The 19,451-nt window shown below is 42.5% G+C and overlaps 1 protein-coding gene across 1 annotated transcript in view; it reads left to right on the top strand.

The window, feature by feature from the left end:
- The first annotated feature begins 1,463 nt into the window (after window positions 1-1,463).
- Window positions 1,464-19,451, top strand: part of MTPN (myotrophin) — a 39,462-nt gene continuing 21,474 nt past the window's right edge. The window contains exon 1 of the mRNA XM_075006786.1: window positions 1,464-1,771. Coding sequence (XP_074862887.1) covers window positions 1,700-1,771 — 72 coding nt within the window. The 5' untranslated portion in view covers window positions 1,464-1,699. The remainder of the gene's footprint in view (window positions 1,772-19,451) is intronic.

Genomic DNA, 19,451 nt, shown 5'->3' with positions numbered 1-19,451 from the left:
CTTACCTCATTTTCTAGATCATTGATGAACAAGTTGAACAGGATCGGTCCCAGGACTGACCCCTGGGGAACACCACTAGTTACCCTCCTCCATTGTGAAAATTTACCATTTATTCCCACCCTTTGTACATTTATTCCCACCCCAAAGGTACATTTCAGTTCCTTTGCTCAGCCCAGGTCACCCAACCAGTGAGCTGCATTCCATTAACAAGTCCCAAGTGTCTGAAATGTGGATTCCACATCTGTGCATCTGGTTTCCATCCCATTGTTCAGCCCAATATCCCAGCAGGGGCTGAGCTGATGCCTTTTATTGCGAAGCTTAGTACTAAAACACTGCTAATACAACTACATAGCTAAAACCTGTAATTTTACCTACAAACATGACACAGACATATAAGTAGTATATGCAGATTCAGGCCATCCCTAGTTTTCATTCAACACCTCACGTGCGCCCTCCCGCTGGGCACACTGTTTGGGGCCAATAGATACAATGGATACCTAAAATGTCTTCCCTATCCAATATAAAATTCCAGGCACGTGACACAGGCTTTGCAGAAGCATCTAGGAGTTACTTGGATGATGTTTAGGACAGTGGCTTGAGTAGGTTTTTGGCGCTATTCCAGCTACCAGAGGCAACACAGAAAAAGAGATAACTGGGTTTCATTTCCACAGATGTTATAAACTTCAATTATCCACAGAAAACAAAAAAAAAGCATAATCCTATAGCACTTTAAAGACTAACAAAATAATTTATTAGGTGATGACCTTTTGTGGGACACAACCACTTCTTCAAATCTGGAAAGCACTTAATAAATTACTTTGCTAGTCTCTAAAGCGCGACATGCCTTTTTTTTCTTATGATGATACAGACTAACATGGGTACATCTGTGACAATTGTCCACAGTCTCTTTAGCAATCAGCAATGTAAGCCTAGGTTTCCTAGCAACAACAAAAGAACTATAGCATACATTTTAGGCCTCCTTTAAAAATAATCAGAAAAGGGGGTGCAAAACCCTGTCCCCAATAGCATGACGTCATCCCCTACACCCCAGGAGGGGCAAACGCCTTCCTTCCCCTTTCTGGACCTTCCCCTGCTTTGCCAGTCTGCGCCTGCCTCCGCCTGTCCGTTTTCATGTCCCCTCACTTCATGCCGCTCAGACAATCACCCTGTCAGGAGTAAGTGAAGGCAGAGGTAGGGCGGGCACTGCACGTGCGGAGGGATTGCTAGTGGCCAGAGTACAGGGTAACAAGGGAGCAAGGAGCCCACAGGACTCAGCCACCACAACCACCAGCGGCTTCCCTTTACCCAAGGCGCTGCCGGGCCTGGCGCATGCTCACTGAGACAAAGAGGGGCGGAGGGGGCGGCTGCCGGGAGGCGCATGCGTAGCTCAGGCCCCTTGCTCGCCGCGAGGTGGAAATGGGGCCGGGCTGACCGACTGAAAACCGGAAGCGGAAACGCTGCGCGTCAAACCGTTTTCCTCTTCGGTTGGGCGGACTCCCCTCCCCCTTGCTGTGTTCCCGGCGTAGAGCTAGAGCTGCGGGCTCGGACCGTTGGGTTGTATCCGCCCTCAGTGCCCCTCCGCGGGGAGATTGAGAGCCGGCCGGAGCAGGAGGCCCAGCCGAGCCCGCCCTGCCCCTCTGCCTGTGGGCGCTGGGCCCTCGCCGCTCCCGCCTTCCCGCGTCTGTGTCAGGCGGCCGCTATGTCTGACAAGGAGTTTATGTGGGCCCTCAAAAATGGAGACCTGGATGAGGTGAAGGACTATGTGGCCAAGGTAAGAGTCGGGCGGGGCCCGGGGGGGCGGGAGTAGGCTGCTAGCCCTGCTTTGCCCCGGACCAGGCTGGGCATTTGTGGCGGCGGGGGCGGGAGCGCTCGGGGTGGGGGGTGATGACCGGACAGGGCGCGGTGAGGCGGGCATGAGGGAGCGAGGATCGGGGCACATGTGCGAATGGGGAGGGGTCAGTGCCCTGAGCCTGGCCCCCCCGCCCCCCGTGTCTCTAAGGCCTGCACGTGGAGGCGAGGGCTGGCTCGGTTGGGAGCACTTCAGACTGATGCGGACTGCTTCTGCGGCCTTGTGAGGTTCCCTTTGTGAACCCCTGTACCTCGACTGCAGCTGGGCAACTGTTCTCTTCCGGGCATGTCTCTGAGATCCGGGACAAGGGCAAAAGATTACTACATCGGGGCAATGCCTGTGTGTCGTTATTGTAAGGTATTTCTGGGCACTGCACTCCGGGGGCTGAATTCTGTCCTCACTGCAACTGCCGTTGACGGTTAATTGCACACGTGTGCTGGGTTTTCTGTGTGTAAGTTCTGCCTTGACAGCTCTTCAGGATGCAGTGGGAGGTAATTATCTTTACCAAAATGGTTGAGAGCATGCTTCCAGCAGAGTTTCTTAAACTCGTAGCATGGACCTAGGGCGGTGGTTCTCAGACTGCACGCCCTTACAGCCCATGTAACAGTCTCAGAGCTATGCAGTAGGTAGATAGGTTGAGGTCTACTGTGCTAGCATGCCTTGGAGGTCATGTTTCCTCCCAAGGATTGCTTATGTAATATTAGAGAAATATTTAGTGTATCTTTTACTCAAAGCAGTGTTTTCATTTCTTTGAAAAACAGTTATCATTTGCTTCCTCTTGACTAGAAGTAGTCAGACACCAGGTCAGTTTGATTTCTTTGTTTGCAGTAGCTTTTGTAGGCCTCCAGAGTTTTCTTTTCACTGACTACCTAGGTACTGCAAAAGGAGATGAAAGGTGCTTGAATAGAAAACTCTCCAGGGACCACTGTCTGAACCCCTGTGCAGAAGGTCGGATCTAAATTGGTGCTACAAGATGCTTTGGCTGTCTCCAGTGTTAACAGCAATCTTGAAATGGAAAGTAACTAAAATGGGGGAAGACCTGCTGATTGAAAACTGGCAGAGAGTTAGTTGTGCTTATCTTCAGCTTCACGAAACAAAAAGCAATTGTGTAGCACTTTAAAGACTAACAAAACAATCTGCTTTTGTGGGGCCGATGACTATTTCTAGATCTGAAGAAGTGGGACCGCCTCATGAAAGTTCATCAGCTAATAAATTATTTTGTTAGTTTTTAAAGTGCTACATGATTTTTTTTTTGTTTGATTTTTTTTGTTTAGTGATTGAAAACTTTTTTTTTTCCTTTCTTTCCATCTCAATTTGAAGGCAGCTTTATTTTCTTGGAGTCCATCTGGTGCAGCCTACTAGCTAGATTTCCCCCCCGCCCCCAAACATTAAGGGCTTGTCTACACTAGCCCCCTTCTTCCAAGGGGGCAGGAGGGTAGTCAGCCCGAGCAGGGACTAGCAATGAAGTACTGTGATTTTTGGGAGTAAGGGCACTTCAAAGTTGTGTAGGTACTTCAAAGTGCCTGCACTTACACAGCTTGCTGGTGCTTCGAAGTTGCTAATTTCGAAGTGCCTGCCATGAAAGTTATCCTAATGAGATGGTGCATATGCATTGCAGCACCTCCTTGCTATTCCCTGCTCAGACAGATTACCCTGCCCCCTTTGAAGAAGGAGGCTAGTGCAGACACACTCAAAGAAGTTATGATTCCTTCTTTCTCTCTTAGCCTCTTACGTGTCCATAATGTGAGGAATTTTTTTTTCTCTTTTCCCCTTCTACTCTGAACACATGCTGCCTTTTTGTTTCTCTTCCCCTTGCTTATCTAATCTCTATCTGCTTCTGCCCATTGGATTCCCACTACTTGCATAGTGTAGCAATCAAGGTGGCGTCTACCCTGACCAAAAACTTCAAAATAGCCATGACAATGGCCAGATTGAAAAATACTAGTGAGGCGCTGAAATGCATATTAGCATGCCGCTGGCTGCAGCACTTCAAAATTGCCACATTTTGCTCCCATGCGGCTTGAATACATGGGGTTCTTTTCAAAAGGACCTATGAGCTCATAGGAATAAGGGGATTTTGATGTTGGTGGAGTCCTTTTGAAAAGACCCCCTTGTAGCTGAGCCCTGTGGGAGTGAAACGTGGCAATTTTGAAGTGCCACAGCTGGTGGCATGCTAATGAGGTGCTGAAGTCTCAGTAGTATTCTTTGATCTGGCCATTAGCATGGCCATTTCAAAGTTTTTGGTAAGTGTAGATGTAGCCCAAGAGTTTTATTATATCACTGAAATTTCTTATTGCTGTTGAGAGTCCTGCTCTTCACGGGAAACTGATTTTTGTCATACACTCTGGTTACTAGTCCATTTTTTCCTCCCATTATCTCATAATCTTAATGACTCCCATCAGCACTTCTGAAATTCTTCCATTTGCCCTAAACAAAATGCTCCTTTGTTCAAGTTTGTTTGTTTGTTTGTTAATCTTAATTAGGTATGCTATTTCCAGTGTTGCAGACATGGCCTTTCCTGCTGTGTTAAGGAGCTCAAGTCTTTTATCTTGTTTAATAACTGATTGGTATTAACTCGGTCATCTTTCCGTTGATAGCCCTACGGACTTGAAAGATTCTGTACCATGGATATCTTTTTGTTTTGCATCAGCCAGTGGGCTGGTTACTAGATGTTCAATATATCTTAAACTGTGCTTTCATTTTTTTGCTTAGAAGTGAGAAAATGTCATAGGCCAAAAATGTCATTGCTGTTTAGCTGAAGTGTAGAAGTACTAGAGCCACCTGTCTGCATACTTGAAAAAACAGTACTGCATTAGTTTATATTTGGTTAATATTTGGAAGGTTATTGGTTTAAATTTAAACATAAGAAATTTTTCATTATTTAAAACGAAAGCTTAAATTGAGGGCTTAGGCCTCCAGGTTTACCAGTGAAAGCTTCCCATTGACAAATTTTTCAAGCTTTCCTGTTAGTTTTCTGGTTTGACTACCACATAAACTGTCAAGCACAAAAACACTCTCATTTGTAGTAGAGGTGGTTGCTTCCTGTTATATAGGTCATTGGATAACAAGCTGTAGTGAGTTTTTACTTTGTGCCTCTTTTCTTTAGCTAATCATTTTTCCTTTTTGAAGACAAGTAGTGTCTACAGGCTTCAGATATGGTTTTTGCTGGAGATTAATTTGTATATGAGAAGACAGGGTTTCTCTTTATGCATTCAAATTGTTAGAATTCCATTGTAGGGAGACCCAATGGAGTAGAAACACTACTACTTTATTATCCCTGACAGATGTTCATCCAACCTGCCCTTAGATACTTGAAGGCTTCTATTGTTTGAGACCCCAACAAAGATCGAGCTCACAACCCTTGGTTTATGAGGCCATTGCTGTAACCACCGAGAAGCCATTCCTCCTTCTTCCCTAAGAATTAGAACTGAGAGGGACCTGAAGATGTCATCAAGTCCAGTCCCGTGTGCTCAGAGCAGTACCTATCATCATTTACATCATCCCTGATGGGGAGGGTCCTGTGTGCAGTAGGGCAAAAGTGATTCTCCTTGGCCAGAAGGGAACCAAAATAGGATGGGGAGGTAGAATACGATGGGGAATTTAAATACGATTATGAAAAAAATGGGAGCTTAACTTTGTGGCAGAGCATACACAGCTTGGTAACATGGAGTAATTTTTGCAGGGCTATGTAAATCTTATTTTCCCCCGTTACCTTGAAATAAACCTTGTGCCAACATAAGAGTTTCCATTGATTTGGGCTTAATCACTGGGCAGTTCAAAGATTTGATGATGATCTTTTGCTTGTAATTATCAAAGCTTCTGTACTCTGATGGCTGAAATTGACCTCCTCTCCACGCTGGCCTGGGATGTCAGCTACATTTTTTCCCCCCACCATTTTCAAATTATGTAGTTTGTATCCTCAGTTGGCCAACCATATAGTTTACCAGCTATAAGACACATCAGCTGGTAGTCTGTGAAACAGGAATTCTCTCCCAGCAAACTAGAGTCCATGACTGAAGGTATTATAATGAGGACGTTGTAGATGGGCAATGTTCTAGGCATCATTCAACTAGTGCACACGGCAAGGGAAGGAATTCTTGATCAGTGGAAAAAGGAGGCTCAGTGGCTCAGACTGCTGTGGAGTTCAGCTGGTAGGTATAAATTGTACCCTGTGATGGGCATGAGTGCGTAGAAGGCATTAAGACAGCTCTGGTGAGGACATAAGACAAAATTTAAAACACGTTCACTATGACTTGTGTGGAAAACCAGGACCTTCCTGGTTTAAAACTAGGTTTTGGGGGTTTGGAGTTTGCTTTTTTCAATGCAGGGGTCATGGGCTATGTCTACACTAGCACACTACGTCGAAGTAGCCTATTTCGACGTAAGAACATCGAAATACTTTACTTCGATGCATATCGTCTACATGTCCTCCAGGGCTGGTGCCATCAATGTTCAACGTTGAAGTAGCAGCGGAGAACGTTAAAAGGAGATGCCCCGGAAGGAAATGCAGAGCGTCCACACACACACAAGCACACCCCGTTGAAATAATGGGCCAGCAAAGCCCCAAGCTGCTCCCTTAAAGGGCCCCTCCAAGACACACTCGCCCTGCACAGCATGAGATCCGCAGAGCTGACAACCGGTTGCAGACCCTGTGCATGCAGCATGGATCCCCAGCTGCCGCAGCAGCAGCCAGAAGCCTTGGGCTAAGGGCTGCTGCACACGGTGACCATAGAGCCATGCAGGGGCTGGACAGAGCGTCTCTCAACCCCTCGGCTGATGGCCGCCATGGAGGACCCCATTATTTCGGCGTAGTGGGATGTGGATCGTGTACACGTGTCCTACTTTGAGATTGAACATTGAAGTAGGGCGCTATTTCCATCTTCGGACAGGAATAGCAATTTCGACGTCTCACCACCTGACGTTGTGCCAGCTACTTCAAAGTAGCTGGCTAGTGTAGACGCACTCCTGGTAAAGCATGTCTGACCATGGCCAAAGGTGCCAGGTGTGAGTTCTCTGTCCTGCATCATTCTAAAGCTATGTCTACACTGCATGCCTTTTTACAATTGTGGGCAACCTGTGGCCCCAAAGCCAGATGGAGCACATCAGGGGACACTTTGTTTACAAATGCTGCTGCACACTGTTTCCAGATTCTGCTGGGTGGCTTTTTTTTTTTTTTTGTGCCAGTGTTACTAAAGAGACATGGGCATAAAGCAAGGGCATGTGAAGTGAGGTGTGTGCTGAAAACATGTCAAGTACAAGAGGATTGTACAAAATTTAGTTGCAAGAATGAAATATCATAAGGAAAACTGCTTACTGGTAGAAAATGATGTGGTTGTAGCTGAGTGGATAAACTGGTTAGTAACCTCAGTAATTAACTTTGTAAAGCGTCATTCTTCAAGATTCTGTTTCTCTGCTTTTAAAATAAGTGTGATTTCACAAGTAAATTCCCAACTGTTTGCTGTTGCCAGAAAAAAAATGTTTTTTGGCTTAGGTTTGTTCAGGTAGCTGGCTTATGGCTTGTTCAAGTACCTAGCTGGGTTTAGAATCTGTCGCGCAAGAGGTATCCAATACAAGAAGCTTCAGTGAGAAATCTAGAGTTGCCAATTGCCACTGTCATTTTCTTATTTCATATTACATACTACCCCTTTCTTTTGGAACATCATGGCCACAGACCCTAATGGTGATGTTTTAAGTATATTTTCTATTATACTCAAGCATAGCTCAGCTTTTCGATACTTGATTTCTTAAAAAACAGATGTGCCAGTGAGTTTAATGGAAGTTACTCCAAAATTAAGTGCACTCTAAGCACAGTCAGTTTTGTTGTTTTGGTAACTTGATTTAAATGAATGATTTCTTTTTGCTGATTTAAATTCTTGATTTAAATCAAGCCACTGTGCAATAGGCGCACACTGAACATTGTGTGTGTGCAACTGTAGTTAGCAAAGCTATTTGTATCCTGGGAAATGGGTCTCAGTTATGATCATCTTGCTGCCCATAGAGATCAAATAGGACCACTCATACAACCCCCTCATTAGTCAACTGTGCATATTGGTGCCTTAGAACATGGGGGGTGTGAAGAAATTCCAGGAGGGGTGTAAAGCGACCTGACCCAACCCAACCCCCCTCCCCGGTCATTTCATCCACTCCAAGAAGGAGCTGGCCTTTGCTTCTGGCTCTCAGCCCCTGCCAATTTATGTGGGTGACCCAGCGCAGCTGCTATAAAAAATATGCAGCCAGCGAAGACCCATGTGGAGCTAGCTGTCTTCTGCAAAGGGGTGTGGGTTGGGTGGGGAAGAGGAGGATGGGGGTTGGGGCACGCTGGGATCGGGTAAGATCAGGGGACTTGTGGTGCCTGGCTTTGGGGGAGGTGAGGGGTTCAGGTAGGCAGTTCTTGGCGCTGAGGCGGCTGGCCCACGGCTTGGATGGGTGGCTCGGGTGGCTGGCAGGAGAGCAGGCAGCTGGCCCTGGTGGCTGCTGTGTGGGTGGGCAGCTCTGGCAGTTCAGGGCTCGGGGGTGGCTAGCTGGCACTGGACTCAGCAGCTGGCCAGCTGGGGCTGCACCAGCACTCGCAAGATGGGGGTTGCTGCTGTTAGCCTGGCCTGTCCATAGTTGTCTTCCAGTCTGGGACAGGGCCTGTACAGTGTCCGGCACCCTGGCAAGGACTGCAGCTGTTCTCTCCGGGGACCAGCATCTCTGGGGCCATGCCAGAAGCCCATTCAGGGTGGAGCTGGTGCCCATGGGGCCAGGGTTATGTCCATCATGGGGCTGGAACCAGCCTTCACAGCTTGGGGCTGGGCTTGTCTGCCCAGTGTGGGTCGGGGTCCTGGGGGTGGGGAGGCACTAAGGTTCTGGCGGTTGGCTTGTGGCTCGGGGTGGGGTGCCACAGTTCCACTGAGTCTGCTGTCTGTTATTTTCCAGACAACTTTTCTGGCAATCCCTTTTATAAATTAGTACACTGTCCATTCAGTGTTGATGTCGATACATTGCCCCAAGTATTGCAAGACCAAGTATTTGAAATAAAATGATTCAAGGACAAAAGATAATTTCGAAATCAAGTTTGAAGGAATTTTGGATAAAATATTTCCCAATGTACTTGAAACTTGGAGAAGTGTTACATATTATTCTTCCATTTTTGTCAACGTACCTTTTACGAAAAAATCTTTTGAAGTATAGTCATGTTAAAAACGAAACAGAGAAATTGACTGAATGTCAAAAACAATTTGTGTTGCGCACTTTCATCTTTCAAACCTAGTATTTCCCAACTTGTGAAGAAAATACAGCATCATCCTTCACATTAAATTCATTTTGTTTGTGCTGTTTCTGGTGTTAAATTTACTTTTTGGGCTAAGAAAAACTGCTTGTGCTTATTTTTAATTTTAAATCATGTTTTTTATGTCAAGTTTTTGTTTTATTTTAAATTACAAATTTGAATATTTTATTAGAGGGGTTGGATGATACAAAAAGAGGTGATGATGGGGCATGAAGGTCTTGCAAAAATTAAAAGGGGTAGGGGGCATGATGCCAAAAAGCTTGGGAACCACTGCCTTAGAACATAAGTGTGTAGCTGCTCTTTGTCCCTTGAAAAGATCTCTTGGCAACAAAATAAAATGGCCCTGAACAAGGGAAGGCAGCTTTGTCAACTGGAGAGCAGCTCCTGCTGAGGAAACAGTCCACACTCGATCCTTTCTTCATTAAAACTTACGATGTTCAGGGGTTTGTTACTCCCCAACAGCCTGAGCAATAATAGTCTTAATGATGAAAGTGCAGTACAACCAAAGCCTTTCATTGTCCTCCTTAACTTCCCCTTATTTGACCGAAGAAGTATTGTTGGCAAGCATCACTAGGAGCAATGTGAACGCTTGAACAGAGGGCTTCTTTAATGAGAGAATTGTGGCAGACAGTTCCTCCAAAAACAAATTGGAAAGATTAAAGAAAAAGGAATGTTTTGAAAGCAAGTTTAATAGAAGAAAAATAGCACAAAGAAGGGGTAGGATAAAGAGGGTGGGAAGTAGCCAGAAAGGGATGGCATGAATTTTTTAGTTTAAAAAAAGTCAAAGACAAAAAGGTGAGACCAAAGAAATTAGCTTAATTTTAGACCATATATTTTCAATCCTTTTGAGTTTCTGTTAGTTCACTCTACAATCTGTGCTGAAGATGAACAAAACTATGCATCATACAAACTGTCTGATCTATTGTCTTGATGTCGTGTATTTCTTCGCTTGGCCCCAAGTTTTAACATCTCGTGGTCTCTAAAATAAGCTGAGGTTTTCTTGTGTTCGGTTATATCTGTGCCATTCCAGGTTTTTAAGAAGATAGTCTGAGAAATCTTTTTTACTACTGTGTAATTATGCCGGAGTCTGGGTGTTCTGTGGCTTTTAAATATTTCAGTATATTGTACTGGGCCAATGTAAAACATTTTGCATAATGTGCTGGGGGAAGGGTAGCTCAATGGTTTGAGCATTGGCCTGCCAAAGCCAGGGTTGTGAGTTCAATCCTTGAGGAGGCCATTTAGGGCTCTGAGTTAAATAGATTTAAAAAAAAAAAAAAAAAGTCAGTCGGGGTGGTGCTTGATCCTGCTAAGAGGACAGGGGACTGCACTTGATTACCTCCCCAAATCCCTTCAATTTCTATGAGATGTGTGTCTCTGTAACATTGATTGTAGTACATAATGACAGGTTCAGCAACAACTGGCACAATGTGGAGAAGTACATTTAGACTTGTTATAATAGGCAAAAAACAAATACTCATTTTAGTCGGTAAAATCATTCACTTAATTAAATGTTAGGTTGTGGATTGCAAACTCAGAGTAGGACATAAATATAGCAGTAAGGCATCATTAAGGAAAACACTGCAAATGAGTATAGAGAATAGACTATAAAAAAGAATTCTGAAAATTAAACAGGGGACACAACCTTGAAACGTGTGGCAAACTTCTTACTGGAGCTGTGGATAAGTCGGAACTAAATATGTATAGCTTGACTAATCAGGGCCTAAAGGAGTGATGTACTTTATCTTATACTTGAAGGGACTGAAATTACTGAATTGTAAGGAGAGTGTAACTGATGGGATGACATTAAAGTGAAAATGCAGGACAAACTTCAGGAAAATATTTCGGACCTCAGTGTGGAATCACTTCAGCTTTCCAAGAGAAGTGATTGTTGCAACAGTTCTTGATATACCTGAAAAGTAGGGCTGTCAAGCAATTAAATAAATTAATTGCACTGATCATAATAGAGTACTATTTGTTTTATTTTGGCTTTTTCTACATATTAAAAAATAAAGTGAGCAGTGTACACTTTGTATTGTGTTGTAGCTGACGTTTATATTTGATTACAAACATTTGCCCTCTAAAGAAATGACTCTTTCAGTTCATCTCATACAAGTATTATAGTGCTATCTCTTTTTCATGAAAGGTGAACTTAATATTATAGAACCGTGCAAAGCCCCTGCATTTGAAAACAAAAATATAGAATTTTAGAGCTTACACATCTACTCAGTCCTACTTCTTGTTCAACCAAACTAGTTTGGTTATAACTTTGAGGAGATAATGCTACAGGTTTGCTGCTTGCAAAGTCACCTGGCACTGCTCAACTGTAGGAATCAGGACAAGCCATCTTGCCACTTGAAGGGAAAGAAGGCTCCTGTGAACTCTGCTATCCCCAGGATAGACAGCCAGTTGTGACTGGACATAGTCATACCAACAAGGAGAGGAAAAAGACCGTGGTGGATGTTACAGTGCCCGTTGAAAACATGACCTTGGCCTACCACGATGCCCAGTCTCAGAAGTTGAAGAAATATGCCACTCTAGCTGCCATCTTGACAGCTAGGAGTTGTGAGGTGCAGACTTGTGCACTGAGGCTCAGTGCCGTGGAGGCATGGGACCATAGCAACAAGCAAGTGCTGAGGGAATCTGCAGTTGGTCAACACTATGCTCGGCTGATGTGGCAACTCATGGTGTCAGATGCCATCAGCAGGTCAAGGGACATTATATAGAACACATCCCTGGCCATGGACAGCAGTAGGAGTGATGAGTAAGAGAGCTGATGAGAGGCACAGCCAGAAAAGCTGAAATACTTCCTGTTGGATTGTATTTTTCCAGTGGACAGCCAACCCTAAATTCTGACTGATGGAGGGACGTTTTTCACTTGTTGATCTCTTTGCTGCCTATTACCAATTCTCTGTCAAAACTTTGTGGGTGGGGTACCCAAATATTACATTGCCAATCTCCAAACAGCATTGTTAAACTTGCACACCTATATCTTAGTGTTTAATTATATACTACCTTGTATCTGTATTTTATGACTCTTAAGCAAAACATTCTGATACTGAAAATTGATGTCCAGGTCAGAATAACAAATTCTGATTAAACTTGAGTAGCTTGTGGGCTTTTCTATCTATATATTGATGTTGAGCTGTGATAGGAAGATATTGCTGTCTGTACTAATCAACATCTTTCCTAAACTGGAGAGGGGTTCAACATTGTGCAAACACAGGAACTTGTTCTTGTGTGTGTGGGTTTTTTTTTATTTTGATCTTACAATTCAAGTCCATGCCTATAGTCAATAGTGAAGTTTAATTCTACATCTGTGACTGTTAATCTCGCTGAGGAATAATGATCATTCAATACTGTGAATAATCCATTTGTTATTGGTATACGCAGGGAACACCCATATGGGGTTTGAAAAAAATCCCAGTATAATTTCTTTAACAACTATAAAAGGCAATAATGTACATATTAACTTAAAAAAAAAAAAGCTTAATTCACTTTTTTTCTCATGCTTTGTTTTTCATTCTAATTTTGGTGTTTGGATTTGAGATAGCAGTGGACTATTTGAGAGGGTGAGTAAGATTCAAGAAGTTGTTGGAAGCAGGGGAAAGACGTAAATTAAATATCGTTAAAACTCTAGGGCTACAGTTACTCACCCAAGCCACTGTCAGAAGTATGCAGATAGGAAGTCTCAAATGCAAATGACTGCTCATTTGCATATTTGCTCACTGGCAGACATTGTGCCAGCACAAAAAAGCTGCGTAAATGTGGGTCTGCTGGCGAACACCCCCACCCCACTTGTCATCAGCTGCTTATGCCTGATTTTTTTTCCAAACATAGGAGTAAATAGCCTAGGAGTAAATTCCACGAGATTGGAAAAGTGAAGAGTAGAGGAGCTTTTATATGGGGTCTGTGCTCTAGAATATTAAGATACTGTGGGTATTTTTTCCCACGTTGCTTAGATTTAGCTTACTAAATCATGTTGAGACATTTGCTGTTAACATAGCTTATATTTACACGTTTTCCATAGCAGACATTTTTTTCAAGCAGTCCTGCATTACTCTTAAATAGACACGTAATAGTTTTTTTCTAAAAGAAATGTATAGTTGAAAAATATCACTGAGAATTCTGACAAGTGAAATCCTTAGCTTGTCCAGGCTTGCAGTGAAATTTGTTAGGAAATGCATGCCTTTTAATTGCCCAAATTCTCCTTATAACCAGGCATTTCTTTGCTACGCCATCTGTCATTTTTTTCATACATTGTGTGAAAATGGCAATAGGGTTGTCTCTCTGTAGACAAGCAGACTGCCTTTCCATATGAGTAGGCTCAGAACAGCTCAGTAACTCTGATATTGGAACTAACTAGCTGAGACCGCAATTGTTTCCTGCCTCAAATATATCTTTGCCTTCCAGGCTTGGATGTTTTTACAGAGCTGTCATTTGGCACCCAGGTGGGTGGAAATATAATTTTCCACTTAATACATCAATAGGGGGATAAACAGTTGAAAGCAACAACAGTCCCTGGGTTTTGCTCAGATTTTGTGCTGACCTTTTTATAGCTACATCAGTAGAATGTAGAATTACACAATGGGTGGTTCAAGATTGCTAAAAAGAATAAGAACTGCAGTGTGTTCCAAGGTGGATTAATCAAGGCTCTTTAAGTCACCCCCCCAAAAAAAATCACTTAAATCACATTACTTAAAATTGGCAAGACTGTGCTTAGTGTACTTTAATTTTGGTGTAAACCCCATTGAACTCACTGGTACTTCTGTTTTGAGAAAACAAGTATAGAATGTCAAGTATCAGAGGGGTAGCCATGTTAGTCTGAATCTGCAAAAGCAACAAGGGGTCCTGTGTCACCTGATAGACTAACAGAAATGTATGAGCATAAGTTTTCGTGGGTAAAGACCCACTTCGTCAGATGCAGGTCAAGTATAGAGTGGGGTTTCCTTGGAAAAGCTGAGGTATGCTGCAATAAAATAGGGAATAGACTTTTGGTATTGCCATTGTGGTCTGTGGTTGATACCTCAAAGTAAAGGGCGTGTACTATGTGATTATAAAGTAAGAAAATGACATTCAGCGGCAACTGGTGACTCTAGGTCTCTTTTTGCCGCTTCCTGTATTACATACTTGAGTGAGTGATTGATCGATTCTAAACCTATCAATCATGGGCTCAGCATCTGTTGGTATCCGATGTCTCCCTCATTATTTCCTTCATCTTTCGCTGTCCAGTGTGATGTGGCTTAGTTTCTGTAGAATAGCTCTGCACCAGTCTGCTGTATCATCTACCCATTCTCTGTGGGATCTGCCTCTCCTATTTGAACTCTGTTGTGCTGAATACCAGGGTCTTGATATTTTTTTTTTTTATTTTTTTATTTTTTTTTGTTCGTCATTCATTCTGCAGAAATGCCCAAATAGCTGTAACTTGTGTTATATAAGCGTCTGCGCTCGGTTCTCTTTCAGTTGTATCTTCCTGTATAATTCGTCATTGACCTTCTGCATCCATCCTATTCTCCGGATATTTCTATAACAACTCCCCTGAAATGCCAATAACCTTCTCTTCAAATCTTTCATTATCAGCCATGTCTGACATCCATACAATGTACTGCTGAATACACACGTGTTCAAAATGCTCAGCTTCATTTTGAAGTTAATAGCTTTGCTTTTCCAGATCTCCTCCATAGCCTACAAACTAGCTCTTGCTTTCGCTATTCTAATTGCTGTTTCCTTGCAGTCTAGATCATGCATTGTTGCTGCCCAGATACGTGAACTTTTTTACGTTCTCTAGTTTGATCCCATCTACACTGATCTTCCTTCCTATATCCTTATCTCCAAATACCGTTTTTTGTTTTATCAGTGTTCATAATCAGTCCGTACTACTTCCGATATAGTTATGGTTGAGGAAGGTGAGGAGAAGCTAGCAAGAAAGGTGCGAGTGCTAAATGAGGAAGGGGAGCAGCAAGGACTGATTATGAACCTTGATAGAACAATTTTAAACCTAGCTAACTAATTGAACAAGCCATAAGGATTAGTTACTTTAAATGTGTATTTCAAGCAGCATCCCACACAGGAAACAGTTTGGGAATATACTTGTCAAATCACACACACACTCAAAGGCATAGAAAGTCAGTCTTGACAAATGATGTATTGCATAGTGAATTATTGAAGTTGCTAACCAGTTGATCACTTCAGCCATATCATATTCTCCCCATAAGCAGGTTTTCTTATGATGGTTCATTCTTGCAGCTAAACCTTTCACCATTTACACTTTTGTCACGTTTTTTTTTCCTTTTTACCCAGGGAATAAGTTTCTTCCAAGTGTGTCCTGATAGGGTGTCTCTCACACACAGAAGTCTTGATAGTTTTCCCATGACAAATGTATGGGGGAATATATGAAGCTGTGTGTGTTCTGAGTAGTCTTCCTTTTTTTTTTTTTTTTTCTTTCTAGTCCACTCCTCTCTTCCTTTCTCTGCTGCCTCTGCCCTTTCCTATATATTTCCTCCCTGTCTTTGCCACATAAACATGGAGCAGTAATGATCCTGTCCAGCTAGTCTTTCTTTCCAGATGTTAATTTTTAGTTGGATGAGAAACATAAGTTGAAAGCCCAGAACTTACAGGAAGCAAGTGTTAGTAGTTAGGTTGCACAGATTAGAGCCAATAATTCATGTTTGAGATTCGAAGTGTATATGGTAGCATGTTAGTGATGAGATGTAACTGTAATTGTTCTAAATTTCTCATTTTTAATATTGATTTAAAACCAATTTTAATCAAATATTTTAGTTAACAAATATGATTATTTTTGAAGAAAAATTATTTATTATCTACCCTGGTATGGTCAGGTGACAGGCATGGTTCCCCCACTCCTAAAAATTGCTCCAGCAGGTTCCCTCTCTCACTTCCCTTTGCCACAGCGAGGAGTGGGGGTTGGCTCCCTGCCAGCTTGTTCAGGCTGGGAAGCAGCATTTCAACTGCCTCCCAATGCAAACAGGGTCCTACAGGGTCAGTATGTCCCCTCATGGGGAGGGTGGGGGGGAAGCTGCTGGCCCCCACTCCAGCTGGGACTCGGGCAGCCTTGCTGCTTGAGACCCTGCAGGTATAGAGTCCTCAATTTCTAGATCTGCAAAGAGCTGCAGTGAAGCTAAAACTGACAGAATTTCATGGCACACTTTGGCAGTTTTCAGGGCACACCAGTGCGCCCTGGTTCTCTGGTTGAAAACCCCTGCTCTAATGTTTTCTGTGTATGTGCAGAATAATTATTTCATGCACACTGAGGCATGTGCAAATGTGCACTGAGTGTGGAAATTAAAAACTTAGCTATATGCTCTTTGCCAATCAGCTGGGCAGTATTCAGATCTCTCAAGTGGCGACAAGTTCAGAAGTTACAGGGAACACCAGAATGATACTTGTAGATTCAGGAAAAAAGTACATGGCTCGCAGAAAATTTACATGTAGCCACCTCTGCTGACTGTATTTCAGAATATTTGCTGCTCTGTTTCTGATCCTCAGAATTATTGTAGCTTGTTTCTGTGCTGCTTTCTGTTGCTCTTCCTGTTTTCTCAAAGGGTGATATTTCACTTCTCAACTCTGTCTCCTCTAACTCTAGACGAAATTTTGATAAAAGATTTATTGGACAAAGGACTAAATGGGAATCCTTGAATGTAAGCTATGTCTTCAAGCAGCTTGAGAGAAGCTATGCTATTGGTCCATGGATTATAGCCTTCACTTTCAACTTTAATATTTGGGTATCTTCTGTCACAAGTAAAAAGGAATCAAAAGAAGAAACGAGGGAGCTGACTTTGTGTCATTGTTCTCCCACTTCCTGCAGTTGCTAGGGGTAGGCTGTTTTGAGATTTTAACTACCAAATTAATACACTATTTCACTGGTCATCAGACTTCTTGAATAGGTATTCCCAACAGTATTGTCATTCCCTTTTTTCTCATTTTCCTCTTGAATTTTGTACCTTTTCTCTCCCTGTTTTTGAATAAATTCCTTAATCTACTGATTCTTCCCTTCAGTACTGTTCATGGAATGAGACATAATGCTTGGTCTTAACCAAGGCCACGTCTTTGGCTTGCTGCTTTTCCTGAAACTCTCTCTTCTGCTTTCTCTATTCCTACACACACACTTCCCTAGAAACATCAGAATGAAATAAGCTCGTCAGTGTTACCCTGTTTCTGCTGTGCTTCAGAGGGAGCATTATATTTTAGGAGCAGTACAAGCATGTTCTTTTGTTAGATCTTGTTTTTCCTTCAAGTCACATTTATTTTCTTGCATATTTTTCTCAGCATGAGTAAACCAGATTCATTCTCTTGGAAATGTTTTACTAAATATTCTAACCAGAGGAGTTACTACCCTTAACTTCAGTATCAGTGTTTTAAAGCATATGGGCTTCATTTTCATTTTTGAATTATGTATAATATTTCTGTTTTTGTTTTCTGAAGTCAGGAGAGGGGAACAAGCTTCTAGAAGTTCTCACTAGTAATAGAGTTCATCTTTGTTCTGTAGAAATATTCAAATGCTTTATAGGGTTTTTTGTTCAAAAATTCTGGTAAAGCAGTCAAAAACACAGATGGCTCAGTGATTGTTTATTTAGCAGTTTTTCTGGAATCACATTCTTTAGATTGCAACAAAGGGCTTCAGATTGCATTTGATTAGAGTCAGTTAAACTGGGTATTTGTTTACCATTGACATTGCTACCATCATAGTAGACCTCTGTGCTATAGCTTACTTTTTGTTAGCATAAGTCAACAGAAATGCAGTAGTGCTTAGTGCTTATATAACACTTTCAAAGCCCTTACAATGGTCTTGGACAGCAGGAAGGCAAGATTCACAGAGATAAGGCAACAATTTTAATTTATCCATTTTCCTGGGAATTCCAGGTGTTTTATAAGACAAAATACTATGCTAGTTTTGCAGCTAAGGCATAAATGCAGCGTGGTTCTTACCTGCTTCTGACATAATAAAAATGCCTTAGCTCTGAGTTACTAGCACATGCACTGTTGCTACACTAGGAAAAGAGCTGGGCTGTTTGTAAATAGGTTTGAAGTTTCCCGTGTGTGGATGTACTCTAGGATTTCCTGGCTCCTAGACCCGTCCACAGTGACTTCAACTGCTCTGTCTTTCCTGGTTTCACTAGTGAAACTAACTGGAGATAACAAGCTCTGAATCTGCCCTGATAGGCATTTGTCTATATTCATCTTCCTGCTGCAAAAATGCATTTCTGTGAAGTCTCCTGTTACCTCCTGTCTGCCCATCTAGCTAACTTCCTGAGCATAACCTCCAGATATCTGTCCCTTGTGGTAGAGGCTGCTACTGCTTACACATTTGTAGGAAAGCAAACAAGCAATCATGTAGCATTTTCAAGACTAAGAAGATAATTTATTAGGCGGTGAGCTTTCATGGGGCAGACCCACTTCTTCAGATCCAGAGAGATGCCATTTCAAGTAAAGCACCGGCAGTTTTATAACAGTGATCCAACAAAAAAAAATTGAAATAAAAACTGACATCAGTTACATAGGACTGAAGTGGGGGGCGGTAAGGCGTGAGAGAAGAGGAGCAAAATACTGAGTGTCCTGCCTGAGATCACTATGAATATCAAAGCTATGGAAGCTGTCTTCCTAATATGTTGAGGCTTGGTCTTAATAGAGCAGTTATCTCGCACGTCAAATAGGAGGAAAGAACAGGAAGTGGAGAGTAATCCAAAACAACTCAGGTTCTCCTTCCCTCTCCCACTTATGAAGATAAAGTATGTGGGGGTGAAGGGGAACCAACCTCCTGGATTAGTTCTTTCTGCTCCAACTTGAAACTGAGCTGATGTCAGTGTCATTGCTTCCTTCCTTCCCTTGCTCCACCCAACACCCAAGTCTGAAGAATCAGTTTGAAGAAAATGGATTAGGCCAGCCAGCTTTCACTTTGTCTTGCTGCTCAGTGGTTCCTCAGTTAGAAAGACTAGAACCATTCATTTGTTTTTGAGACTGTAAGTGTATGTGTAACATGGGTGGTGAGATTGAATTGCAATTTATTTTTAAAGGAGAAAAGTAACTTTTTAAAATCAAATCTGGTTTAGATAACAAGTGATTTGTGTTCAACATTTATCCACCCTACGTTTTAATAACCTTATATTGACAAGTTGCTTATGTAGTTCTCCAGTGCTTGTGCAGGAAGACCAATTTTCTTCAGAACTTTTTCCAGTGGGCTTTCTAGTTTCTCTGAAAAGTAAAAGAATATATAAAAGGAACAGATCTGAATAAAGTGAATAATATGCTTGCATTTGTGATCATATTTATTGCTATTCCTTTTGTATCAACAAAATTGTTTAGGACATTTGAGTTGGT

Source organism: Carettochelys insculpta, chromosome 1 (assembly GCF_033958435.1).
Source record: "Carettochelys insculpta isolate YL-2023 chromosome 1, ASM3395843v1, whole genome shotgun sequence".
NCBI classification, from domain to species: Eukaryota; Metazoa; Chordata; order Testudines; family Carettochelyidae; genus Carettochelys; species Carettochelys insculpta.
Note: the sequence above shows the minus strand (reverse complement) of the source record. Positions and strands in the feature narration are given on the sequence as shown.